The sequence below is a fragment of the Drosophila sechellia genome, chromosome 3L (genome assembly GCF_004382195.2).
Source record: "Drosophila sechellia strain sech25 chromosome 3L, ASM438219v1, whole genome shotgun sequence".
Classification (NCBI taxonomy): domain Eukaryota; kingdom Metazoa; phylum Arthropoda; class Insecta; order Diptera; family Drosophilidae; genus Drosophila; species Drosophila sechellia.
The window spans coordinates 21,725,117-21,747,586 of NC_045951.1; the positions used below are offsets into that span (position 1 = coordinate 21,725,117).

A 22,470-nucleotide genomic window follows, 5' to 3' on the forward strand; every position below is an offset into this window, starting at 1 on the left:
AAAGGCGGGGCGCATACTTTCCATGCGATTTTTTACAGTGAGTCCCGTAACAGCAGCTATTCATGTTGCCATAGATGGCGTGTTAGTTAAGAGCTGGAAAACCAGGGCTACATTGTGACAATTCTGAAATCAAATCGTTGATGTCGGCAGGTAAATCGATAAGATAGAACATCGGTTCAGTTCCAGCTCTAATTTCGTTGCGAAAAAAATTAGAATCGAGGCATCGGCACGGACGTATAAAACTGCAATTCGAAGAATACACGCACAGATTGTGGTTCTTGGCAGGCACAGACTTTCAGGGCGTGTGACAGCGATTGCTAGTGCAAATTACCCGTTCCCAGGCAAAGTGACACAGGCAGAGGCATCAGGATGAGCGCACCTGGCATGGACAAGAGAAAACTCTCGTAAGTATTTTGCAGTGCTCCTTCATTTTTCCTCCACGGCGCACACACACACGCCGTCGGCAGAGTACACACACTCAGCTCGTGCGCGAGTGTGAGTGGCAGCTGCGCGCAGGCAGCGCGGTCGGCGCGAAATTGATTTTTCGCGGCAGAAGTTTTCTTGAGCCAGCAGGCATTTTCCTTTCCACGTCGGGATAAACAAGGAACAGGGTCAGGGGTAACATTGGGCTTCGGCAGAGGGAAGGGGCGGGCAACTGCGACTGGAGTTTGATTTCGGACAAGCGAATTCGTCCTGGGCAAGGCCAAGGACAAATTTGGCCATCTGACGGAAGTCGATTTCTATCCGATTTCAATAATCGTTAGTTACAATCTTAGATAGGCATAGTTTCAACTTATTTGGCATTAGTCTGGAAAATGTAACAGGTAGAAAAAAAGCTACGCTCATCATCGATCAAGACTCGAGCCGATATGTAATACATACAAACCATTATAAGAATTACACATTAGATCTCCACAGTGTGAGAATTTCCACGTTCCTCTGCATTCTTCTCGGTTGGCCACACCTCTTTTGCCCGCAAATCGCAAGTTTTCAAATGTTTTTTATAGAGAAAAAATGCTTCGAATGCTTCATTTTATAAATATTGTTCTATTTAAATTGTTCCATGTTTGGGCCTTCGTGCAACACATACCGATTTCGGCATAAGTGCGCGATAACAACAGACCCACAGATCCAATAACACGACAACCAACTAACTAGCCAACCTAGCCGTTATCGGACAGAAAGTTTTACGGCCGCGTTAGCCCTCTCTCTAATTCTTCCCTATATGAGTAATGCCAGCACTAACCGCTTCAGTTTGCCCAGGAACAGGCGAATTCGAATTGGCTTAGATTGTCATGACGCCTGCCAATGTCCTTGGCCCTGTGCAGTCGCCCACCGCCCAATGACCCTGGGACTCGCATCCGCTTGAGCCTGTAATCACCCTCATCATCGTGGTCCTCAACCACTTTGTCGTGCGCTCGCCGTCTTATCAGCTCGCAGATTCTCAGAGCGGGTTTAGGCATACACAGCCTTGCCCCCAACCCCCCTTAACTTGCCAAGCTTATAAATAGCACCCACCTGCTCAAGAAAATCCATACAGATTGCATGGGAAAGGTGCAATTTATGTTGCACGCGACCCTGCTGCAGAGCCAACAATGCCAGTTGCTTTCGAACTGGACGCCCTCAATGCCAACGCCTAGTCCGCGGGTGCAGGAAAGCCCTGAGGGCCAAGTGCTCCCCTGGATGAGCTCCTATCGCGTGCCACGGCTAACTGTTGCTGCGGTGACTCATAGTCCACTAGTACTTGCGATGGCTGGGCCTTATCGCCCTCTGTCAGAATGTGACATACGCTGCTGAAGGAATGTCGGAGGCACAGTGCAACTCCGCTAGGCAGCTCCAAGCAGTGCTTCCTGAGGTCTTACCTGAGTGTGGTTATCAACCTTTAATTCCAAATGCGGAGACGTGGATAGTAATCCTATGCAATGCAGAGACCATATTCACTTGATTTCCCTTTATTTAGGACATCTGGCGACTCGCTTTACGAGATCCTAGGACTTCCGAAGACAGCCACCGGAGATGATATTAAAAAGACTTACCGGAAACTCGCACTCAAATACCATCCCGACAAGAACCCGGACAATGTGGATGCGGCTGATAAGGTAAATTATTGCCGAGAAATGGGTCCCTGCGTCACTATTAAAGGTTATATATCTGCAGTTCAAGGAAGTCAACCGGGCCCACTCGATATTGAGCGACCAGACGAAGCGCAACATATACGACAACTACGGCTCTTTGGGCTTGTACATAGCCGAGCAGTTTGGCGAAGAGAATGTCAACGCATATTTCGTGGTCACTTCACCGGCTGTAAAGGTCAGGAATCGCGATATTTCGCATGGCCAGGCACATAAGTAATCTCTGATTTTTCTTGCAGGCGGTGGTTATCTGCTGTGCCGTGATCACTGGATGCTGTTGTTGTTGCTGCTGCTGCTGCTGTTGCAACTTCTGCTGCGGCAAGTTCAAGCCGCCGGTCAACGAGTCGCACGACCAGTATTCACATCTGAATGTGAGTGAAGTTTAAATCGGCTTAGCCAAGTCCAAGTATAATAACCGCCCCAACCCAGCCCGCTAGTAACTGAAATCATTTTGATTTAGTTAAGAAAAGAGAAAACAAGAAAACCAATCCGGTGCAAAGCTAAAACATTAACTTTAACGCATGCTTCCCATCCACCCACACACTGTACTATTACGAACCTAACACCAAACCAACTTTGATGATTTTTGTGGGGAGATCCGTATCATTGTTCCTTCTGAGAAGCTAATGTTTAGTCAAAAACGTGCCCCTACATCTGACATCAACGCTTGCTTAACAGCTGCCCGAACAATAAACGCCTAACCATTTTTTAGTATAATTTTCCTGGGTTATCAGCTTTCTTGGCACAACATCTCCCACGATTGGTTTTTCTTTACACCCTTACAAACACTACTCTGATTGCACTGCTTTGTAATTAGTTTATTTTGGGTAAGTATGAAGTTTGGTTTTGGTTTTCGGTTATCAATTCTCCAGACACTGCAGTAATCAGAATACTGATTTTTGAGACCAGAGGTAAACACGACTAAACCCAAAACTTTTCCGATCCATCGAACAATTTTTGTATAATTTATTGTTAGTGTTTGTTTTGTATATGTGTACTTCACGAAAATCATCAAATGCTTTCAACGTTTCTCTCTCCATAATAAAAAAAAAACTAATAAATAACGTCAACACTTACACGCTCCGATTTCTCGAGACAATTCTGCGAAACTGCACTTCCAGAAAGAAGTGCAACGATTATTGTTTTATCCACGATTGCTTTTCTTGTTTTTTAAGTGTCCCATTGCGCATACAAATTTAGTTTCCATCCACCCACATTAGAAGTCGTCTTCCTTTGTTAGTTTGCAAGCTAAGGAAGAGAAGCTATAGACTTACGTTTCTATTTTTGTTTAACTTTTTTTTTCTCAAAACTCTTTGCGATCGACTCATCATATCCACCACCTACTACCACCCACAACCACCACACATTCGCTCTCGACCTCGCCGTCAGCGCCCCGATGGCAATCGAGAGGGCAACGATATGCCACCGCATCTGGGACAGCCGCCACGCCTTGTAAGTATGCGAATCGAAAATAATACCATCACGAGTACCGCATGAAAAAGGTGCAAGATCACCTGCGGCCTGCCTACCGACTCCACATGGCTCAAGGCACCCACCCACCCACCAACCAACTAACACAAAGCCAATAACCAAATCCGAACTCTACTTAAACGGTAACCAATCGAAATTTATATGTTCCAAGGGAACACGTCTTACTAACCTAAAATTCAGTCGCAAAACTAATTTGATCGAGAGAACTGAGGAGGAAGAGATGACAAAAAAAAAACGACGTTTTTTTTAAAGTACTGTTTTAAAGTACTGTAAATGCTTGGTAAATGTTTTATGATTTTCTTTCAATGATGTCACCTGGCTGATTTTAATTTTGTAGTATTTGGCTTGAAGGGTCCTTCTATCCATCAGCACAAGAGTAATGTAATGTAGTGGTCGTAGCTAAACCGTAGAATAGTGTACATACATGGCTTGTAGGCAGCTTACCCACCGAAAGTTTTTGACTAAACATTGCTTAAGGGACCTTCCCTCTAAGCTCTCAAAACTTGCTTCAGAAACTGTAGTACCGGCGGAAATTCTAATCCCACTCTTTTGTGTCCCACAGGAGGACGTTGATCTAGACGACGTTAACTTGGGTGCGGGCGGAGTCCCCGTTACCTCACAGCCGCGCGAACAGGCCGGAGGCCAGCCTGTTTTCGCCATGCCGCCGCCCAGTGGAGCCGTGGGAGTCAACCCCTTCACCGGCGCCCCTGTAGCAGCTAACGAGAATACGTCGCTAAACACAACGGAGCAGACCACTTACACGCCAGGTATATAAGCAATTGGTCCAGAAGTCAACCTCACAGCCAGCCTCCGCCAGTTTGGCAATCCGACAAAGCGTCTTTGACCATCGAACTTGTTATTGTGCATATATCGAACAAATATTGTATCCTTCGGTCGCTGGATAGGTGGCGCAGGCATTCAGTCACCAGTCGACATACCCCGTCCAGCGATCAGATCAACACCTCCTTAGCAGTAAGCTCGTGTATCCGGCAAAGTATTTTTTAGACACTTCCTGTTCATGTAAGGGACATACGTCCGCGAACATGGGATCCATTCACTTAGATCTGCATGCTGAATCACTTTACCACACACTGCCCGAGCTGCGGGATGACCAATGCCTAGATTGATTGACTCAGCCTTTCCTTCCTTAGGTCTACGCCAGCCGTACTCAAGTCCCCCATTTTAAAGACCCCTTTCAAGATTGTTTTCCAAGCTTTCGCAAATTAAATGAAATGATAATTTTAATTTCCTTATGGATTGCCTTGGATTACTGTGATCCTGCACCGCCATATGTTTTATGAAGGTCTTAAGATATATAATATGAATGTAGCTTAAGCTTGACGGATTTTAGTTTTATCCTTTGTTATGCAACGCGTACATTTTAATTTCTTTTCACTTATCACTGTCTACTTCTCTCTCCCTCTCTCTTCACTCTAGATATGGTTAATCAAAAATATTAGTCAAGTGCTGCGAGCGAGTCAAGACCCGGGTGCATGCGTACACCACACATTCAGATACAGACACAGAAAATACAAGCCCCTAAATCGTAACAGAAGAGAAAACCAGATTTATTTTATAATTATTAGTGTTTTTAAGATGCGCGATATGTTGAAGCGAGTAAACATAGAAACCAATGTATTTATTTTAAGCCGTAGCACTTAGCTCTAATTTTAAACTATCGAACTTCGTGGCCGCCCTCCGGTCAGTCAGGTTGATCTTGGTCCACTTCGGGCAATCGATTCACCAATTCCATTGTTCAAGCCATGCATCTAGCCTGGCAGCTGTACCACTATACCACTCGAATCGATAGCCAAGCCGCGCAGCCACCAACACCACCTATCCAGCCATGCTAAAACACCAAAACACCCTGCGGTGTTGATGAAATTGTATATCGGAAGTTAGTCTAGACATTTGCTTGGGGATCGGATCCCTTCCGGCTTAGCCCGTGAGTTGGGATTCAGTCGCAAAGAGAGGCACTGTAATTATATATATGTATATGATATGTGTATCTAGTTTGCATTTGTGTCGTCGCTTAGTCTAGCTAAATTGTTCGCGAGATCGCCTCTTCACCGATTGTTTCTGTTATTTTGCACTAAATTGTTAAAGCCAGAACTACTTATGTAAAAAGGATGAATTGTCGAGCGACGCGCCCAGCAGATTGCTCCGATCCGATTCTAATGCAAATGTAAATACGAGTTAAACGATTAAGCATCACACAGTTAAACAGAGGAGGACGAAGAAGAGGACACTGTGAAGGGCGAACTAATTAACGCAAAGATAAATTATATAACAGATATTAATAATCCCCTCTATATATATATAACAATTAAATACGAGTAATCAAAAGTTGAATTGTAACCCCCGAAAGTATTGCACATATGTATGTATTCCAAATTGTTTCAAAATTGAATTGTATCTATTTGATTTTTGTTTGATTGTTAACCCGCTTTTAAATGTAAATGAATGCGATTAGTCCAGCAGTAATTACCTTTTATATAGTAGTATCCCATTCTAAATCATTGACATCAATTATTGCCGATCAGCTCCGGGCCAGGATAAAAGTCCTTGGGCGCCGTGATCTTGGGCCGGGATCCGAGGGTCGCCGGCTCATCTATAGTATAAACACGCATACATATATAAAATTCAATTATTGATAATTACATTTAACGGTCTTGCGTGTGTATTTATTGTTCGTACAAGTCAAAGCAAAAATACTAAGTAAACTAAATTTAAACTTAACAATTGTTTCCAAATTTCAATTGTATTCTGGTCTAACGCGAAGAAGCCGAAATAAATTTACTATACAAACTCACCGCCTTGTTTCACAAAGGGTATTCCCAAGTCGACTTTGCCCATGAAAAGCTCCGCCAGGATGGTAAACAAACTGATTTTCGGGGATGAAACTTTCGACGACGCCAGCTGACTGCAGTTAGCTTTCACTCTCTCCGCTCGGGCTTTGTTTTGTTTTGGGGCAGTAACGGGCCACAGCCGGCACATGCGCTTTGCCCGCTCCCCGGACTCGCTGAACTTCGCCGCAGAGTTTTCCGCTTCAGAACCCGGAGGGCAGTCCGTCGGAGAGTTCGAGCCAAGTGCGGACAAAGGAGGCGATTTTTCCGTGCTGCTGCTCCTGCCAAAAACGCAAAGTGGAAAATGTGATGTGTTCGCTTTAATTGTCGAGGATAAATCAATTCCGCTGTTAACTAGATTACGGGCACGTACCTGGCCAGAAGCAGAGGAGAAAGGCGAAAGGGAATCCAATAGGCCCAATCGAGGGCAGACCGTGGAAAAACCCTCTATCGCGAACCAGTTCGTGGCAGTGTGTGCGTGTGTGGATTTTCGCCTTACTTTTTTCATGCGCAATTTGGGTTACAAAGCGAGAAAAGCGCTGCTTAAAATGCATTAAAATGTTTTAAGCGCGGCGCTTCATTGATTTTCCTACGCACAAAGAATGATATACGAAGTCCTCACCAGGAACAAAGGGCGCAGGCCAACGATGAGGACAAAGACGCGAGGAAGCTGCTTCTAGCTTCCCAGCATTCATTAGGACAGGGCGAGGACCAGCCCCCGCGCAGATCAGGAAACTCATCCCGGGAGGCATCCTGGCTCCCGTACTGCCCAGCAGCGGCATGGCCGGCCTCATCGGCGCCGCAAATGGCAAACACCACCACCCACACCTCATCTCGCCCACCCACACGTCCCTGCCGGCCGGCATATGCAGCAGTGACAGCGGCATCTCCACTCTGAGTGCCATCTCGCCGCCGCTCTCCACCTCGACCACCACGGCCTCCGGTGCAGGCGGAGGAGTGGGCGGCAGCGGAGGCAGCCCCCAGCTGCGCACCTCACCTGCGCTGAGTATGCTGGGTAGCGCCACGGCGACGGCCAGCGGAGTTACCGCCTCCTCAGGATGCGGTCTTACTGCCGGGATCCTGGGCCCGGCGGCCAGCATTGACCTGGGCAGCTCGCCGCTTTCGCACCGAAACTACAGCAACTCACTGAAGGGCTTTAGTTTCCGTCGCAGCTTCGACGACAAGATCATCACTCCGCCGTACTTGTCGCGCGCTCCAGCCTACACCCACGGCATTCCCTATCCGCATTTTCACGGTACCCAGCCGGCGGCCACCACGCCGCACCACCTCCACCTACACCACCATGGCAACGGCACAGCTGCGGGATCAGGATCCGGTGTGGGATCGGCGTCGGGAACGGGATCTGGCAGCGGTGCAGGAGGACTCTACCAGCAGCCTCTGTCGCTGGCCTCGATGACGGCGGCCCTGCCACTGGCGCCGCTCTACGGATCCCCGCTGTCCCTGCCGCTGACCTCCTCTCAGTCCACCACCAAGCTCTCCTACCGCGACGACTTTCTGCAGCAGATTGGCTATCTGCCAACTACGCGCATCTACAGCACCCCGACCAGCATCGTCGACGAGGACAAGGCCCAGCAGGACTTCCTCTCGCTGTCGCTATCGCCGCCGCTCAACCGACGGCGGGATATGCCGGCACTGCGCGGCCCATTCGTCAGTCTGTAAGTACTTTATGGATATCGTTGTCCCTATAATTTAAAGGCAATTTTTTGGTAACACATTTAGTATCTATTACTATCTCCGGCTACAAAAAAAATAAAATATTCGCCAATATAATAGGATAAGCTTCCTTCGAAAAAATGTTCTTGACATGAACTGACATTTAGACCTGTTCAGAAGATCAGGATCTTTTAATAAGTAGAGCTGGGCGTGTCCGTCCGTCCGTCTGTCCGTACGAAGTTCGGGCACACGTTTATTTCAAGACGTGTCCATGACGAACTACTAGAAACGTTAACTAATACTGCTCATTGGAAAGCGATGTCTCTTTACTGCGTGCTATATCAACGCTTTTCTATTAAGATATCTCAATCTCTCAGCTGAGTAACGGAGTAACTCGAACAAATCCATTTAATTTGTATTAGTGTATTAGTTTCCATTTGTGAGTGACAAAGTATAAGACTGTAATATAATAAAAAATATACATTGACAATTTATGAAATAATATTAGAGGGTATACCAGCGTCGACTTAGTGAAGTAAGCTTAATTCCAGTTTTTCCCATCACTCACATGCGAATAAAATATGAACATGAAGTATACGCCGCGTGTGTTCCACGTGTCTCTCACATATACAGGAAATAAATTCATCGAACCGTAACGAGCTGCTCCAATATGTGAGCCGTTCGGGGGTGGCCTCACTGTACGCGTTCCCACTGTGCGGGCACAGTGGGCCTCATAGTTGACGCAACACGAATGTGGAGCACTTTAGGTCGATCCCCTTCGCCCCACTGTGCGCTAAATCCGAATGGGATGTGATTCCACACACTACATACTTACTTATGTGGTCCAGTTTTTGCGTCAGCGGTACCCAGCGAACTTTACCTCCTCCGTCCTATAATCCTACATCGAGATACCCCCACCCCCCTTATGTTCTTCCATTCAGTCCGCTCGGTTTGTTTACGTTTTTTAATTTGCCCTAACCGCAAGTAGGCACCACGTGACGCCAGTGGCTAACCAATGAGCACCCCCAACCCAATCACCAACCTCCTACCTCCTACCCCCAGTGCACCCAGTCACCCCCGCAGTAGCACAAACTCACTGCAATCGAGCGAAACGATGACGTTTCACTGCCTCTGGCTGCTCTGTTTTCGCACTGATTTTCTAGCCGACTTATTGTTTTCATTCGCTTCTTTCGGCGTCTATAAATAATAATTACATGGAGGGGGGCACGCCGAGTAGGGCGCGTTCGTGTGTCGGACATAGGGTGACTCAAGATGTCAGGCAAGCTTTTCCGTCTAGAGAAGTCGCAATGGCTCCATAAGGATCAACGGCTGACTCAAGTTGGGAACGGGGTTGCAAAAATCAATAAGGCCGGTTAGTCACTTTATGAACTCAAAAATTTGCATATTGTGCAGGCGGCGGGGCGGAACTGCAGTTGCATTGCGAGGAATTTTTCAATCGCACCCAATCGGTCGAAACTACCTTTCGAAGTGGTTTCGAAACCTTCTGGAATTCGAGGTATTCGAAATCCTGCCTGTCGAACACCCCTCTGCACGGCCGAGGGAAAACTTGGCAAGGTGCCTAAGAAATCTCGAAGAACTCGATGATGATGATGATGTTGACGGGCGCGGCCCCGCATGAGTGTGTGCTCATGAGTGTGTGCTGGTGGACTCTTTCCTGGTGTAGTGCAGTCAGTCCATGACCGGCAAAGGCGGCGAACAACGAACAGCGCCACGACATCGAGTTGATGAAGTACATTGGATAATGACGCCAGCAGAAATACACGGCGCATAAAATCGATCATTTACAAAATATCCAAATTTTTTGAATACGTATTTCTCATCAGAATTGCCAACAAAGGAACAATTTCCTCCTAATCGAAATCGAAAAGAAAAAATATTTATATACGAAAACAGCTGTCATTTTTTGTTTAGTTATTTACGAAGCCATTAAATTACGGACCCGTTGGCTTCAAGTAAGAGGTATCTGTTGGCCAAAGACTGCGACCAAACTGCTTTGTAAGGAAGTGTTCTCGCAGTGTATCACTCTAAGGAAAACTATCGGCGGGCATGGGTTCTAGGTGATCCACACACCTCACCCCACGCCGGACTGTGAGCGGGCGAAGACTAAACTTAGTTGTGACAAAAAAAAAAGAAACAAAAAAGCTGAACAGAAATACTCGCGAGTTGGAAACGGCTGCGCCTTGGCCGCTCAGGAAGAGGCGGCAAAAACAAAAGCGAAAAGCCATTCCGACATTCTCGCGGACGCAACTGAACGAATCGGACGGGCGAGGAAAGATACTCGCGCAGATACAGATACAGATACTTTTCATAATTCAGATTTTCCGCCGTGCGATATATTTTATTTATTTACCCCGCTCGGGCCACTGTTATGTAAGGAGTGTGTGTGCAGCGTGGTGTTTGTGTTCGACCAAACTCGTTCGGCGGTGTCCGTGATGCAAGTGGGGGTCTTCGAAAGTCAAGGTCGCCAGCCCCCACACGCACGCCCACAGCCACCCCCTGTTACTGCGCCCAGTTGCCATGAATTCGCGAAGGTCTAATCGGAAATCCAATTGTCGAATCGAGCAGTGAAGCAGTGAATCGAATCAGAAATGGATGGCTTTGGCTCGACCGCCCCCGACTCGGAGGAGGCCACCTGCCCCATGCAGGCCAATGCCACGTTCAGCCTCGATTGGCGAGTGACCCTGCTGGACCACTGGTTGGATCTCTATCTCGTCTACATGAACCGCCTACAGATGCTGCTGTCACTAGCCGGCAGGCTGCATCTTCTAAGCCGGCACATCCTGGCTACTCTAGGCCAGGATCCTATCTTTATGGGCGTGCTGCAGGGCAGCCTGTTAATGCTCTTCCTCTTCCTGATGCACCTGCTGCGGCTGTGGAGCTGCGGAGGCGGAGTTGAGCAGCCGCTAAACCGCACTGCAGACGTGGCAAAAGAGCTGAGCTGCGACTTCAACTTCGTCTCCGAGCAAGAGAAGCGAGCTGCCCAAGAAGCCGCGACGGAGGCTCTGCTGGAGGTTGAGGAGAAGAAGCGCCGCAAGCGGTTCACCAAGAAGCGCAACTGCGTGTCCGCCGGCCCGATCCTTATTGCCCTGCGCCATCAGTCCAAGCGACCAAAGCACCATCGTCACGCGGCCCTGCTCTTTGAGCCCGTTACCCCCGGAGAAGTAATCCTGGATACCTACTTGCCGCCTCGGGAACTGCCGCTCACGATCAGACTGCCCCAGTTGGCGGAGCCAGTCAAGGAAGAGGAAATCGAACATACCGAGCTTAAGTGGGTTGCAACGGGAATTCTCACAGTGTCTACATTTTAGAACATGTATTGTTCCTGGTCAACTAATGACCACCACTTTTTTCTTTGCAGATCGGAGCCCCGCGGAACCCTCAGTACGACCGACGAAATTTACCCGGACTCGTCCGACAGCAGTCTTTACGTTTCAGACGAGGAGCAGGAAGACGCCTCTCAGTATTGCCGCGGTGGGTACCATCCAGTAGTCATCGGAGACATATTTGACAACCGGTTTCGAGTGGTCAGAAAACTGGGCTGGGGCCATTTTTCCACTGTCTGGCTTTGCCGGGATCTCAAGTAAGTGATGAAATATCGAACTTACCATTGAACAAGCTCTTTCAAACTTCATGCTTTCCCTAGAGACGAGAAGTACGTGGCCCTCAAGGTTGTTAAGAGTGCTCCGCATTACATAGAGACGGCAGCGGACGAGATCCGGCTCCTGGAAGCTATCCGTGACGCAGACCCCATGGACGTTAAGCGGGAGCGGATCGTGCGGCTGATGAACCACTTCACGGTGCGCGGTGTGAATGGAATGCACACCTGCCTGGTTTTCGAGGCCCTGGGCTGCAGCTTGTACAAGCTAATAGTGAAGAACAACTACCAGGGTCTGGCCATCGCGCAGGTGCGCAACATAATCCGCCAGGTTCTGGAGGGACTCGACTACCTGCACAGCAAGTGTAGCATCATACACACGGACATTAAGCCGGAGAACATCCTGCTGGTGATCGATAATGCCGCCGCGATGAACCAGCAGATCGACGATGAGATCAACAGTCTGCGCGTGAAGGGTGCCGACTTCCCCGACTCGTACAGTGAGTATCAGTACCCAACTTGAGTTGCCAATGGCTAATGCGTGTTCCACCCACAGTCAGCTCCATCGAAAAGCAGACCAAGTCGCGGGCCAAGTGGCCACTGATCGAGCCAAATGGATCGACCAACACCAACACGAACACTAGCAACAGCACGGCGACCAATTCCAATTCGTCGACTCCGCTGGCCGCCGTGATCATGTCCACGCTGGACAAGGAGGACACCACGACAACCACCTCGTCCACGCTCAATTCCAACACCACATCATCGCTGGCCTCCAAGTACTCCAGTCTGTTGGGGGACAGCGAGTGCAACGGAGGCCTCGGTGGATCAGCGAACATAAACAACCGCTACCGAGCCGAGAAGAAAATCACTGCCAAGGTAAGATCGCTTTTAAACAGGTCGCCCCTGCCCCACACTCGAAAGCTCTGGCCAGGATAACATACGTTGTGGTGTGCATGGAAAGCATTTGCACTCTCCACATTGTGAGCCCACCTGCAAACACACACTGCACACCAAAGGAACACGAAATTCTTACGTTTTACTTTTGTTTCTTTTTATTTTCGCGTTATCATTGCCTTTGGTTTAACACTCGTATCAGTCTTCTGGGGATTGCGACGAAGATGCCGAGTCCGACACGCTGGGCGAGCAGAGCACCTTGGCGAGCACCATGGATTCGCCCACCGATCTCGATCCCGAACCCGAACTCGATTCCAAGCCCAAGGCCGAGCCCGAGCCCAGTGAAGGACCGATCCCAGAGGTAAAGTGGGTTGGATGCGGGATAGTCGTTAGTGACAGCCCGGTCCCTAGAACCACTGGATAATCTGTTCCATTTTGCCTTATATGTTTTGTTATTAGGGGGCAATTCCGCCTTGCTGTTTACTTACCGTTTTTGATTATCGCTTTTAGTTCGAATATGTTGACCTTCCCACACCACACTTAACCCACACGCTTTTTCAAGGCAATTATTTCTTGGATCGAAACGCCAAATGCTTGATTGATTGTGGGCATGGCCAGCTTTATATGTGTCTGTAACGGGTTATTGCCATGTGCTTAACGTTTGCATTGCTATCTGCTAATTGCTTATCATATTGGAGTTCTCATGGAGCTGCGGCTAAAGAAGTGTAAAAGTTCAAACGGTTCTCAAAATAATGATATCCTTTTGGCTATTTGAACTCTTCAAGATGAAAGCCGTTGAGTACAGTGTGTACAGTGTTGTGTCATTGAATTATGCATAAATTATAAATTTATGTTAATAGATTCGTATTGCATCATACTTTAAATTAAAATGAACATTTTACCCTATTTGTTAGTAACTGCTCACCATAGAAATGGATTCCAAATACTCCGTTCTCGATATTGCAGAGTTGCATTGAGCTTCTTTGGCCGCACCTACTGTATATGGATTGAAATGTGTTTAGGCTAAGATGTTTTTATTGTAACTTATTATTGTAGAGGCATTACTACATTAAAGCACTAGTGGTATGCACAACTTGGGATACCACTGGGATAGTAATCCGTGGCAATCATCGCTGGGGTTTCGACACGCAATCCGAGCGTTGACTGCCACGTCGTTTGTGTTTCGTTAATTGCACCAACTAGATAATCCTTCAAAGAAGCAAACCAACATTGTGTATTCTTTTTCTTCCTTTCTTTGTGTGAACCAATTTTCATGTATGCAACATTACGCTATATAAACACGATGCAGCAGCCCACCCCGAACTCCACCAATAGCTCCTGCCCCTCCCACAACACAGCCACGACAGCCAAGTCCAAGATCAACTCGAATATTCTGAGCACGTGCACGTCCTTGACATCGACCAACGAATACAGTCTCACCAACACGAACACCACTACAGCCTCCACACCAAGCGCCCCTCCAAGTGCCACTCCCTCCTCCGCCCCTGCCTTAGCCTCTGCCACGCCCCCCAGCACGTGCACGCCCTCGTTCACGCAAATAGCTCCTCCTGCAACTGCTCCAGCTACCAGTACAACCTGTACAACATCAGTCGAGCTCTATAATGGCGATCATAAAACAACAAGCACATCAACAATATCAACATCCAATGCGACATCCTCCGCAACAACAACAACCGCGACAACGACAACAGCTATCGCTAAACTAAATGTCCATGCCAATGCCATTCCTTCGCAGAACCAAAGTCAGAGTGGCCAGAACAACACCTACACGATCCAGTCGCTCATCGACAACAGCAACGTTCGGGTGAAGATCGCCGACTTGGGGAACGCCTGCTACGACGTGAGTATCTTTTAGATCCTTTTAGATGCAGTAGTTCATACGGACAAACAAACGGACATGTCTCACTCAAGAATTACATACTTTACAATAAATCGTAAAATGTTACATACTTTTCAATGAATCTAGTGAATCCTTTTACTCTATGGAGTAAATACCCTATCTATACCCTATAGAGTTATTTGTACTTTTGATTCTTCTAATTCGGTATAAACCAGTTTGTTGTTATTATACTATTTCGATTTTAATTTTATTAGAATGGGACCAATATTCAATAGAAAATTCAAATCAGAAAATTTCAAGAAATGGTGTCTCGATGGTGTCAGTTTAGATGAAAATGTAAAGCGAAAACTTTATTTAATCTTAAAATTTTCTTGTTTGGTTTTATAACCTTGCTTGGTTTTATAAAAAGGTGGTCTAAGGAATTTGAAGACCCTTACTTGACTAAAACCTTATTTATTTCGTTAGTCCGTCCGATTCTCGAGTACGGATCACCTGTTTGGAGTCCACAATACGCAGTCCACTCGGACCGCATTGAATCGGTCCAAAAAAACTTCTTACTTTTTGCCTTGCGGCGCCTAAATTGGGATGCAAACCATATATTACCTCCTTATTCCAGTAGACTACTTTTAATTAATTTACCATCCCTAGCTAACCGTAGAACTATGCTTGGAACAGTCTTTATTTGTAAGCTTATTCGTGGGGATGTTGAGAGTCCCGACTTGATTAGTCGGCTTAACTTCTCGGTTCCAAGTAGAGTCACTAGAAACTATATACCCCTTATCTTAAATCATTGTAGATCTAATTATGAGTTGCATGACCCTTACAGAGTTTTATGTTCTGACTATAATAGACTTTATCCTATTATCTGTAATCTTGACTCTCTGCCGCTATTAAAGCAATCGATTTTATCTTTTCTATTACATAATTAGATCCTACTAACACTAATATTTAACATAGTTATTCCACATTATATTCACTTCCTCGTTCCTATTCTATTTTTTATTCGCGTCTATATCTTCTCGCGAATCGAGCCGTACGATACACGGCAGCGCCCCTCGGTCGGTTGGGCGGGAGGTGTGGTCGTGGGACCCGTGCGAAAAAAAAAAAAAAAAATAAAATAAACATACCGACTACTTAGTGGACGTCTACTACTTAGTGGACCTGGAGGGATAAAAATGTTCAATGGCAAAAATGTTTGCAATGGGCAAAATGTGGCATATCATTTTTCCATTTTTGAGGATCCTATGCCAATTTATTCTTATATGATATTTGTTGGGTACATAGGGCGTGTATTTGGGTGTACATATTGTATGTGTATTGGAGTGTAGGCATGTGCTTAAGTCATAGGGACTTATGGATATGTCACTCCCCCAACCTTTGAATTTGGCCTGTACTCAGGTCATCAAATTTGAATTGAGTTGAATATTTTCATTGACATTATTTTCAAGGTGCGTACGTTCTTCTTTTTTTCTTACGATATTTTTCTTAGGTATATTTTTAAACTTATATGCTAAATACAGAGTCAAACTAATTATCATTATAACAAAAGTTGTAATGCATATAATTTGGAAAAAATTGTAGTGATTTACATGTTGGTTCTAACCAATTTACATTGGTTCTAGACGTTTGACATTGTTGGTTATATAAATTGTTTGTGTATTCGTCTAGTTGCATAAAACAATTTTTAATTCATTTTTTTTTTTTAATTTTAATTATGTTGTTTCCTGATATTAATATTTTATTGTTTGTACAATCTTGATTGACAACTGTTTCAGAAATATTCCATGTTATAAGTATATTTAGTTCTATATAATTTATTTGGAAATTTTTATGGATTTTAATATATTTGCACTGGGTATGCTCAAAGTTATGCAATATTTATTCTAGGGTCTTTGTTATGCTCTCGTTTGATGACTCCAATAATACATTTGTCAAATATTACTCTATTGGTATCTTTATGATATACTTGGTTATCGAATATATAGAACTTATCGAATATTTGCTCGGTTAGAATATAATTATGTTCATCTGGGTACGGAACAATTTGGAATATTGGAACTTAGTGACTTCGCTAGGAACGTGGGAAATAATCAAAATTTCATTCGTGTCTGTTTTAAGCCAGGTTGACGTTTTAATCTTTAACATTTTTTCTGAATTTACATGTTTTAAATAATCATGTTTTAGTAACTTTGGATTGAAGATTCCTAGTCTAGTTAATTGCATACCTAACTCTATGTCTTCTATATATTCTGTAAACTGCTGTAATCATGTTTAGATCATGAGTTTTCACGGAGTCTTCTGACATATTGTTAATTCTTTCTTCTAACTCTTCTCTGTCGTCTTCGTCTAATGTACCAAATAAGTATTTATATGCTTTCCGTACTACTCTCAAAATACCTCTTTTGCTTCGACTAATAATTCTTAATCCATTTATTTCCTGTTTCAATTTATCGACTAAATATTGTATCTGTGGTACATTGGGATAGTCGTTTGTTTCAGTTACTAGATTTTCGAACATTAGCATTGCCTTTGTTATATTTATACTCAAGTAATGGTATTCGTAGCTGGTTGCATTTGACCATGGTGATAAGTGATAATATGAAACTAAGCATTGTTAGGAATGTGTTGTGTACCTTGTGCTTCATTGGTTGGTCTGGAATTATCGTATTCACTCTTATTAATCTTTTTGTTTCTTAAATTTTGACTTATAATGGACGATTTTCCTGCCGCGGTCTGTTTCCTCAAAATGTTTACTATCTATTTGTTCAATTTTTCCTGTCTTTTTAAGTGGATTAGTGATTTTACTTTTTACGAGTGGAGCCTGTCTATATTTTATATCAACTTCAAAATCATGTCTATTCTTATTGAGGTATTCTATCTTATCAATTTTGTTTTGTTGTACACTAAAATCTGGGCTGCCTGCATATAGAAAAATGTCCGCTGGATATCGTTTAGTAATATTATGTTTGGTTTTGTATATACTATATACGTATAGAATTCTTTCAAATTTTGTACACCTATCCTCAATATTTTGTTCGTTTCCAATGATTCTTAGTTTTTCGTTTACGGTCTTATGAAATCTTTCTATGTCGGATACACCATTTTTGCTAGTTGTTACAGAAATTTCAACACCTTCAGATCTTAACCAGTTTTGTAAAGCTATGCACATAAAAGCTGCATCTTTGTCCGCTTTAATTTCCTGTGGCTTTCCCATGTCATTGAATATTTTGGTAATGACTCTTTTTGCTTCTAGCCAATCTCTGCTTTTTACTTCTACTAGTGAGGCAAACTTCGAATAAATATCAATACAAGATAGGAAGATCTGGTTTTGATTTGGTATAAATTGATTCGAATTTTGAGGTGGTTGTGTATTATTGTTCTGATTCATGCCAGGATAATGATTATAATAATTGTGATTTCTATTACTGTAATATTTTTGATTAATTATTATTTTGATTATAGTTTCCCTTGTTCCTACGTTTGTTCCCTTCTGATCTATTTGGACGGTAATTTCCTGGACTGGCATCATAAAGGCCTAGTTCCATTGAGGCTTGTTTTAATTTATAAATAGTGTCAATATCTTTACGTGCCAATGACATATAAATTCTATCCGGCAGTTTTCGATCTATTACAGATTTGACAGTCCTATTCAACATTTCTGTATAATTCGATTTATCAACGGGGTCGTTTTCTAATTCTAACTTATCAAACATAATCCAATACTGTATTTCTAGTTTCTCTATAAACTTACAGATGCTTCCTGGGTACGATGTGTCTTCTAGTTGTCTTATGAGTGTTATATATGGTCTGTGGTCTTTGAATGCCATTGCCAGTGCTTTCTTCGTGTCCAACCATGTGTTCGTTCTTTCCTGGGTTACGACCTCCAATGCTGAATCCACTAGTAACCGCTTCACTGCTCCATATATGACGTGTGCTTGTCTGGCATCTTGGGTTGGGTATAAATTGAGTAGTTGCTCCACTTGACTAACAAATCCAGACAGCCTGCCAGGTGTGCCATCATAGTAATTTAGTTCTTTTAGTTGGTTTAGTAGTTGGTTTAAATGGGTTTCCGAAAGTTGTGGAACCGCCATGGTGTATTTGTTTTTGGATATACGGAGTTTATTTGGTTTTAAATTTTAAGTTTGAGTTTTTAAGTTTCGGAATTAAAAGTTTTGATTAACTTTGTTTCCGAACGCACGGGATTTTTATTTAAATTCTACTTTCACGTAGATTCTTTTGTGGATCTCAAAAATAATTTTTAGAATCACTGTTTGAATTCGCTAATCTTGGATAGCTAGTTGTATAGCGTATCCTTCAGTTGATTAGTACCGTACTAAAAGGACACTTTATTTTGTGATGATCCTACCGACTGCGCCAATTAAATGTTTGCAATACTCATATCTGAAAAAAATATAATTTTATTTCACTGAATGATTACAATATTTGTATTTGTTGAAGAACACCGACCTATTACAATTAGGCCTCAAACTGAACTTAACTTAACTTTCTGATTTGATTGACGTTCAAGCCTCGGTATCGAGCTTTTCTAAACTTTAATGTTCTGATCGTGAAGAGAGAAAGCTTCTGACTTTAATTGTTTTACGCTTCTCTTGGATCAAGTGCATTCGCTCTTGGATACAAGTGCTTTTGGCTTATAATTTGACACTTTTGTTTTTCGGGACTGCGAGTCCGAAGTTTGAACGTGGGGACGTGATGTTTAGTCTACTTGTGGGTGATTATTGGAGTTGGGATTTTTCCATTCAACCTTGGTTTTGAGGATCTTATGACAATCCATTCTGATTTGGGATTTTTCCATTTTTGAGGATCCTATGCCAATTTATTCTTATATGATATTTGTTGGGTACATAGGGGATGTATTTGGGTGTACATATTGTATGTGTATTGGTGTGTAGGCATGTGCTTAAGTCTTTGGGACTTATGGCAGAGAACTGCAAAGGTGGCATTTTTAGCCACTCGACTCACACCCAACAATTTTGTGTGCGGGTGCTACCCGCCACGCACATCGCGGGTACTTACAAACACACAGTATAAATCTGAACATGCAGACAAGACACCCCGTTGTGCGCGCACCCGAATCAATACGGTGCCCTGCGTCGCGGGTGCCGATCATACTCGGCACCCATAACGGAGGGTAGACAAATGCCTAAAAAGGGATGAGTGACAAAAACACTTGTGGGTTTACCGTTAAACACATGGGTGTTTCCAAAAATACTCGGGTGTTTCTAAAAATACTCGGGTATCTTGTAGATAGTCGAGTCACAGACAAGATGCGTAACTCCATACGTTTTACACTCCATACGTTTACACACTATTCTTTCGGCGTGGCTCTAGACTTTGTCGAATACTTTGTAAAATATGCCCTTCATCTTATTATTATATATTATTATAATTATATATATTATATTATATTTTATTATATTATATATTATTAATATATATATATATATGTAATTTAATTATTATATTATATATATATATATATTATATATTATTATATATTATATATATTATTAACGTTATTGTTATTTAAATATAGATTATAGTAAAAATAATAGTACATAATGTCACAAAATTCTTTTCAAAAATGACTTTATATAAGAATATTTGTCATTAGAGTATTCAGGTAGCGACGTGTGAAAAATTAATAAGGGAATGATTCGAAACGGGTGGCACCCATTGAGTACATCAAAGAGCAAAGACATGAGCACGAAATTTTTCTTGGGTATTCCCTTTTACCCTTCATTTCTTATACCCGTCGCGCTTCCACCCATACAAATTTTAGGCGTACAAAAAATGACCTGCGGCCGATCTTTAACTGTGCGTCCACTCACCCAAACGGCTCTTGCGCAGCAGGCCTCGGGTGGTTTTTTTATTGTAACAAAAACACCACGTTGGTAAAACACTCGAATATTTTGTATTGCCGCAAGTAGGGTGTCAAAAAACACGGGGTGCCTAGAGACCGAGTGTTTATCGGGTGGACGTAGAGTGCCAGTGGCGGGCTGCAGTTCTCTGACTTATGGATATGTCACTACACATATATATATATAACTTTTAGGGTCGGAAACGCGACCTCCGTACATTGTTTTCAAAAGTTTTAAATCCGTCTTTGGCTTTCTATGAATTCCCAGTACCATCACTTCACTGAAGACATTCAGACTCGCCAGTATCGATCAATCGAGGTTCTTTTGGGAGCGCCGTACAATTATACCGCCGACATATGGAGCACAGCCTGTCTGGCCTTCGAGCTGGCCACCGGCGACTATCTGTTCGACCCTCACGCCGGAGAGTCCTACAGTCGGGACGAGGACCACTTGGCGCACATTGTGGAGCTGCTGGGCTCCATACCGCAGTCGGTGATCCTCCGGGGCAAGCACGGGCTGAAGTACTTCACCAGCTATGGTAGGTATCGAATTGAATTTAGCCCAAAGAATGATATGTGCCCCTCTTGATGCCCATTTGCAGGTAGCCTGAGGAACATCACCAAGCTGAAGCCCTGGAGTCTGATGAACGTGCTGGTGGAGAAGTACGACTGGGACCCGGTGGAGGCCAAGAAGTTCTCCGACTTTCTGCTGCCCATGCTTGAGTACAATCCGGTCATTCGGGCGTCGGCAGCGGAGTGCCTGCAGCATCCGTGGCTGGAGCAGGAGGAGTTCGTCTAGGAGGCCCAAGGAGTGACGACGATGATAGCCAGAGAGACACAGGCATAGGCACACTAAAATATTGCATACATACATAACATACGTATTTCGTACTCGTATTGTATTTCTAGGCTTAACTTTTATATGCAAACCATTTGCCATAAAGAGGAGGTATATTACTATGTACGTTAGCAGGATAATCGGATGGGGAGCTAGCATAAAGGACTCGATCGATGCACACACATTTTACACTTACGAAATGCGGACGATGTGAGGGCGTTCCGCGTCGAATTTTTTAAGCTTTTTAATTTTTGTACTTGAGAGCTTTAAAATGTAATTACTAAAGAAGCGATTTTATTTTTAACGACGAAAGCAAACGAAAGAAGTTGCGCCAATGTTTTTCAAGTTTTATTTCGACGACGTGCATATAAGTATATACATACATATACACATATATTTTTTATTAACTGAGAAACAAAAACAAAAGACAATGACGACAATTTTTAGTCAACAGATGCCTAAACTGACTGACTGAAAAGGAATACATTTTCATGCGAAACCAAGTAAAACCAAACCAATGGGAAATGCTAAATAAATTGTACGAACTAGAAAAATATTCAGCATCACAAATTAATAATACCTTCTATAATATTAATAAGCAAGTATGTGTATAATTAACGAAACCCAATTGTAGATATCGAGAATGTTCACAAATACAGATGTAAACTCAAATATTGACAGCTTTTTAGCAGCGTGTAGTGATTTTGGTACATTTAACCGAACCCATTTGTAGATTTTTAGGCCTATGTTGATTACGAGCAGATTTAAGAAGATGCCCGCCCCCTACCTACCCGATTTCGGTTTGCAAAACTTATCATCTAAGCATCCGTGAAAAAGAACCTATCCCAGATCACGTAATTCAAAGCGAATTCAAAACAATAATAAAGCATTGCATAAAAGTCTTTGTATCGGAATTGAAAACTCAAAATCGAAATTTAAATACTACCAATGATAATTACTGAGAAATCGTATTACAAAATAACGAAAACATATTTTACTACTTGCCTACAAGTATTTGTACACAAGCCTACAAAGTAACATTGAACGTGACCAAATAATTTAATATTGCGGAAGATTTTTCCCCTAAACTCATATTTAATATACACACACGTGTGCGCATGTGTCCAAATGAAATGTAACAGAAATTTAAGCGGAGGAGCTGCACGTTCGCGGGAGTGGGCACATATTTCAATAAGACGAAATAAAGAATATACATACCGATCCGATCTAGAGA

At 43.6% G+C, this 22,470-nt stretch overlaps 2 protein-coding genes and 1 long non-coding RNA gene across 14 annotated transcripts; 2 read left to right on the forward strand and 1 right to left on the reverse strand.

Annotated features, from left to right (window-relative positions):
- The first annotated feature begins 180 nt into the window (after nt 1-180).
- Nucleotides 181-6,435, forward strand: LOC6616546 (dnaJ homolog subfamily C member 5 homolog). 2 transcript variants are annotated; one of them, XM_002040869.2, is made up of 7 exons: nt 181-404; nt 1,961-2,099; nt 2,158-2,310; nt 2,372-2,503; nt 3,522-3,584; nt 4,186-4,390; nt 5,061-6,435. In XM_002040869.2, the coding sequence occupies exons 1-7, from the start codon at nt 370-372 to the stop codon at nt 5,081-5,083; spliced, it is 750 nt and encodes a 249-aa protein (XP_002040905.1). In that variant the 5' UTR covers nt 181-369; the 3' UTR covers nt 5,084-6,435. The 2 variants fall into 2 exon arrangements, with proteins under 2 accessions (XP_002040905.1, XP_032574897.1); XM_032719006.1 differs by lacking the exon at nt 3,522-3,584.
- On the reverse strand, nt 6,048-6,933 carry LOC116801148. Its single transcript, XR_004361793.1, has 2 exons — nt 6,843-6,933; nt 6,048-6,750 (listed from the first exon to the last, which is right to left on the reverse strand). It is a non-coding gene; the product is annotated as an uncharacterized LOC116801148 (long non-coding RNA).
- LOC6616548 (SRSF protein kinase 3) lies at nt 6,712-22,462 on the forward strand. Of its 11 annotated transcripts, none has more exons than XM_032718995.1 (8): nt 6,712-8,145; nt 11,523-11,744; nt 11,808-12,259; nt 12,316-12,638; nt 12,859-13,017; nt 13,966-14,517; nt 20,667-20,937; nt 21,001-22,462. In XM_032718995.1, the coding sequence occupies exons 1-8, from the start codon at nt 7,250-7,252 to the stop codon at nt 21,195-21,197; spliced, it is 3,072 nt and encodes a 1,023-aa protein (XP_032574886.1). In that variant the 5' UTR covers nt 6,712-7,249; the 3' UTR covers nt 21,198-22,462. The 11 variants fall into 11 exon arrangements, with proteins under 11 accessions (XP_032574886.1, XP_032574887.1, XP_032574888.1 ...); XM_032718996.1 differs by having other exon boundaries at nt 13,969-14,517; XM_032719002.1 differs by having other exon boundaries at nt 6,713-8,145; nt 14,413-14,517.
- Nucleotides 22,463-22,470: the final 8 nt, after the last annotated feature.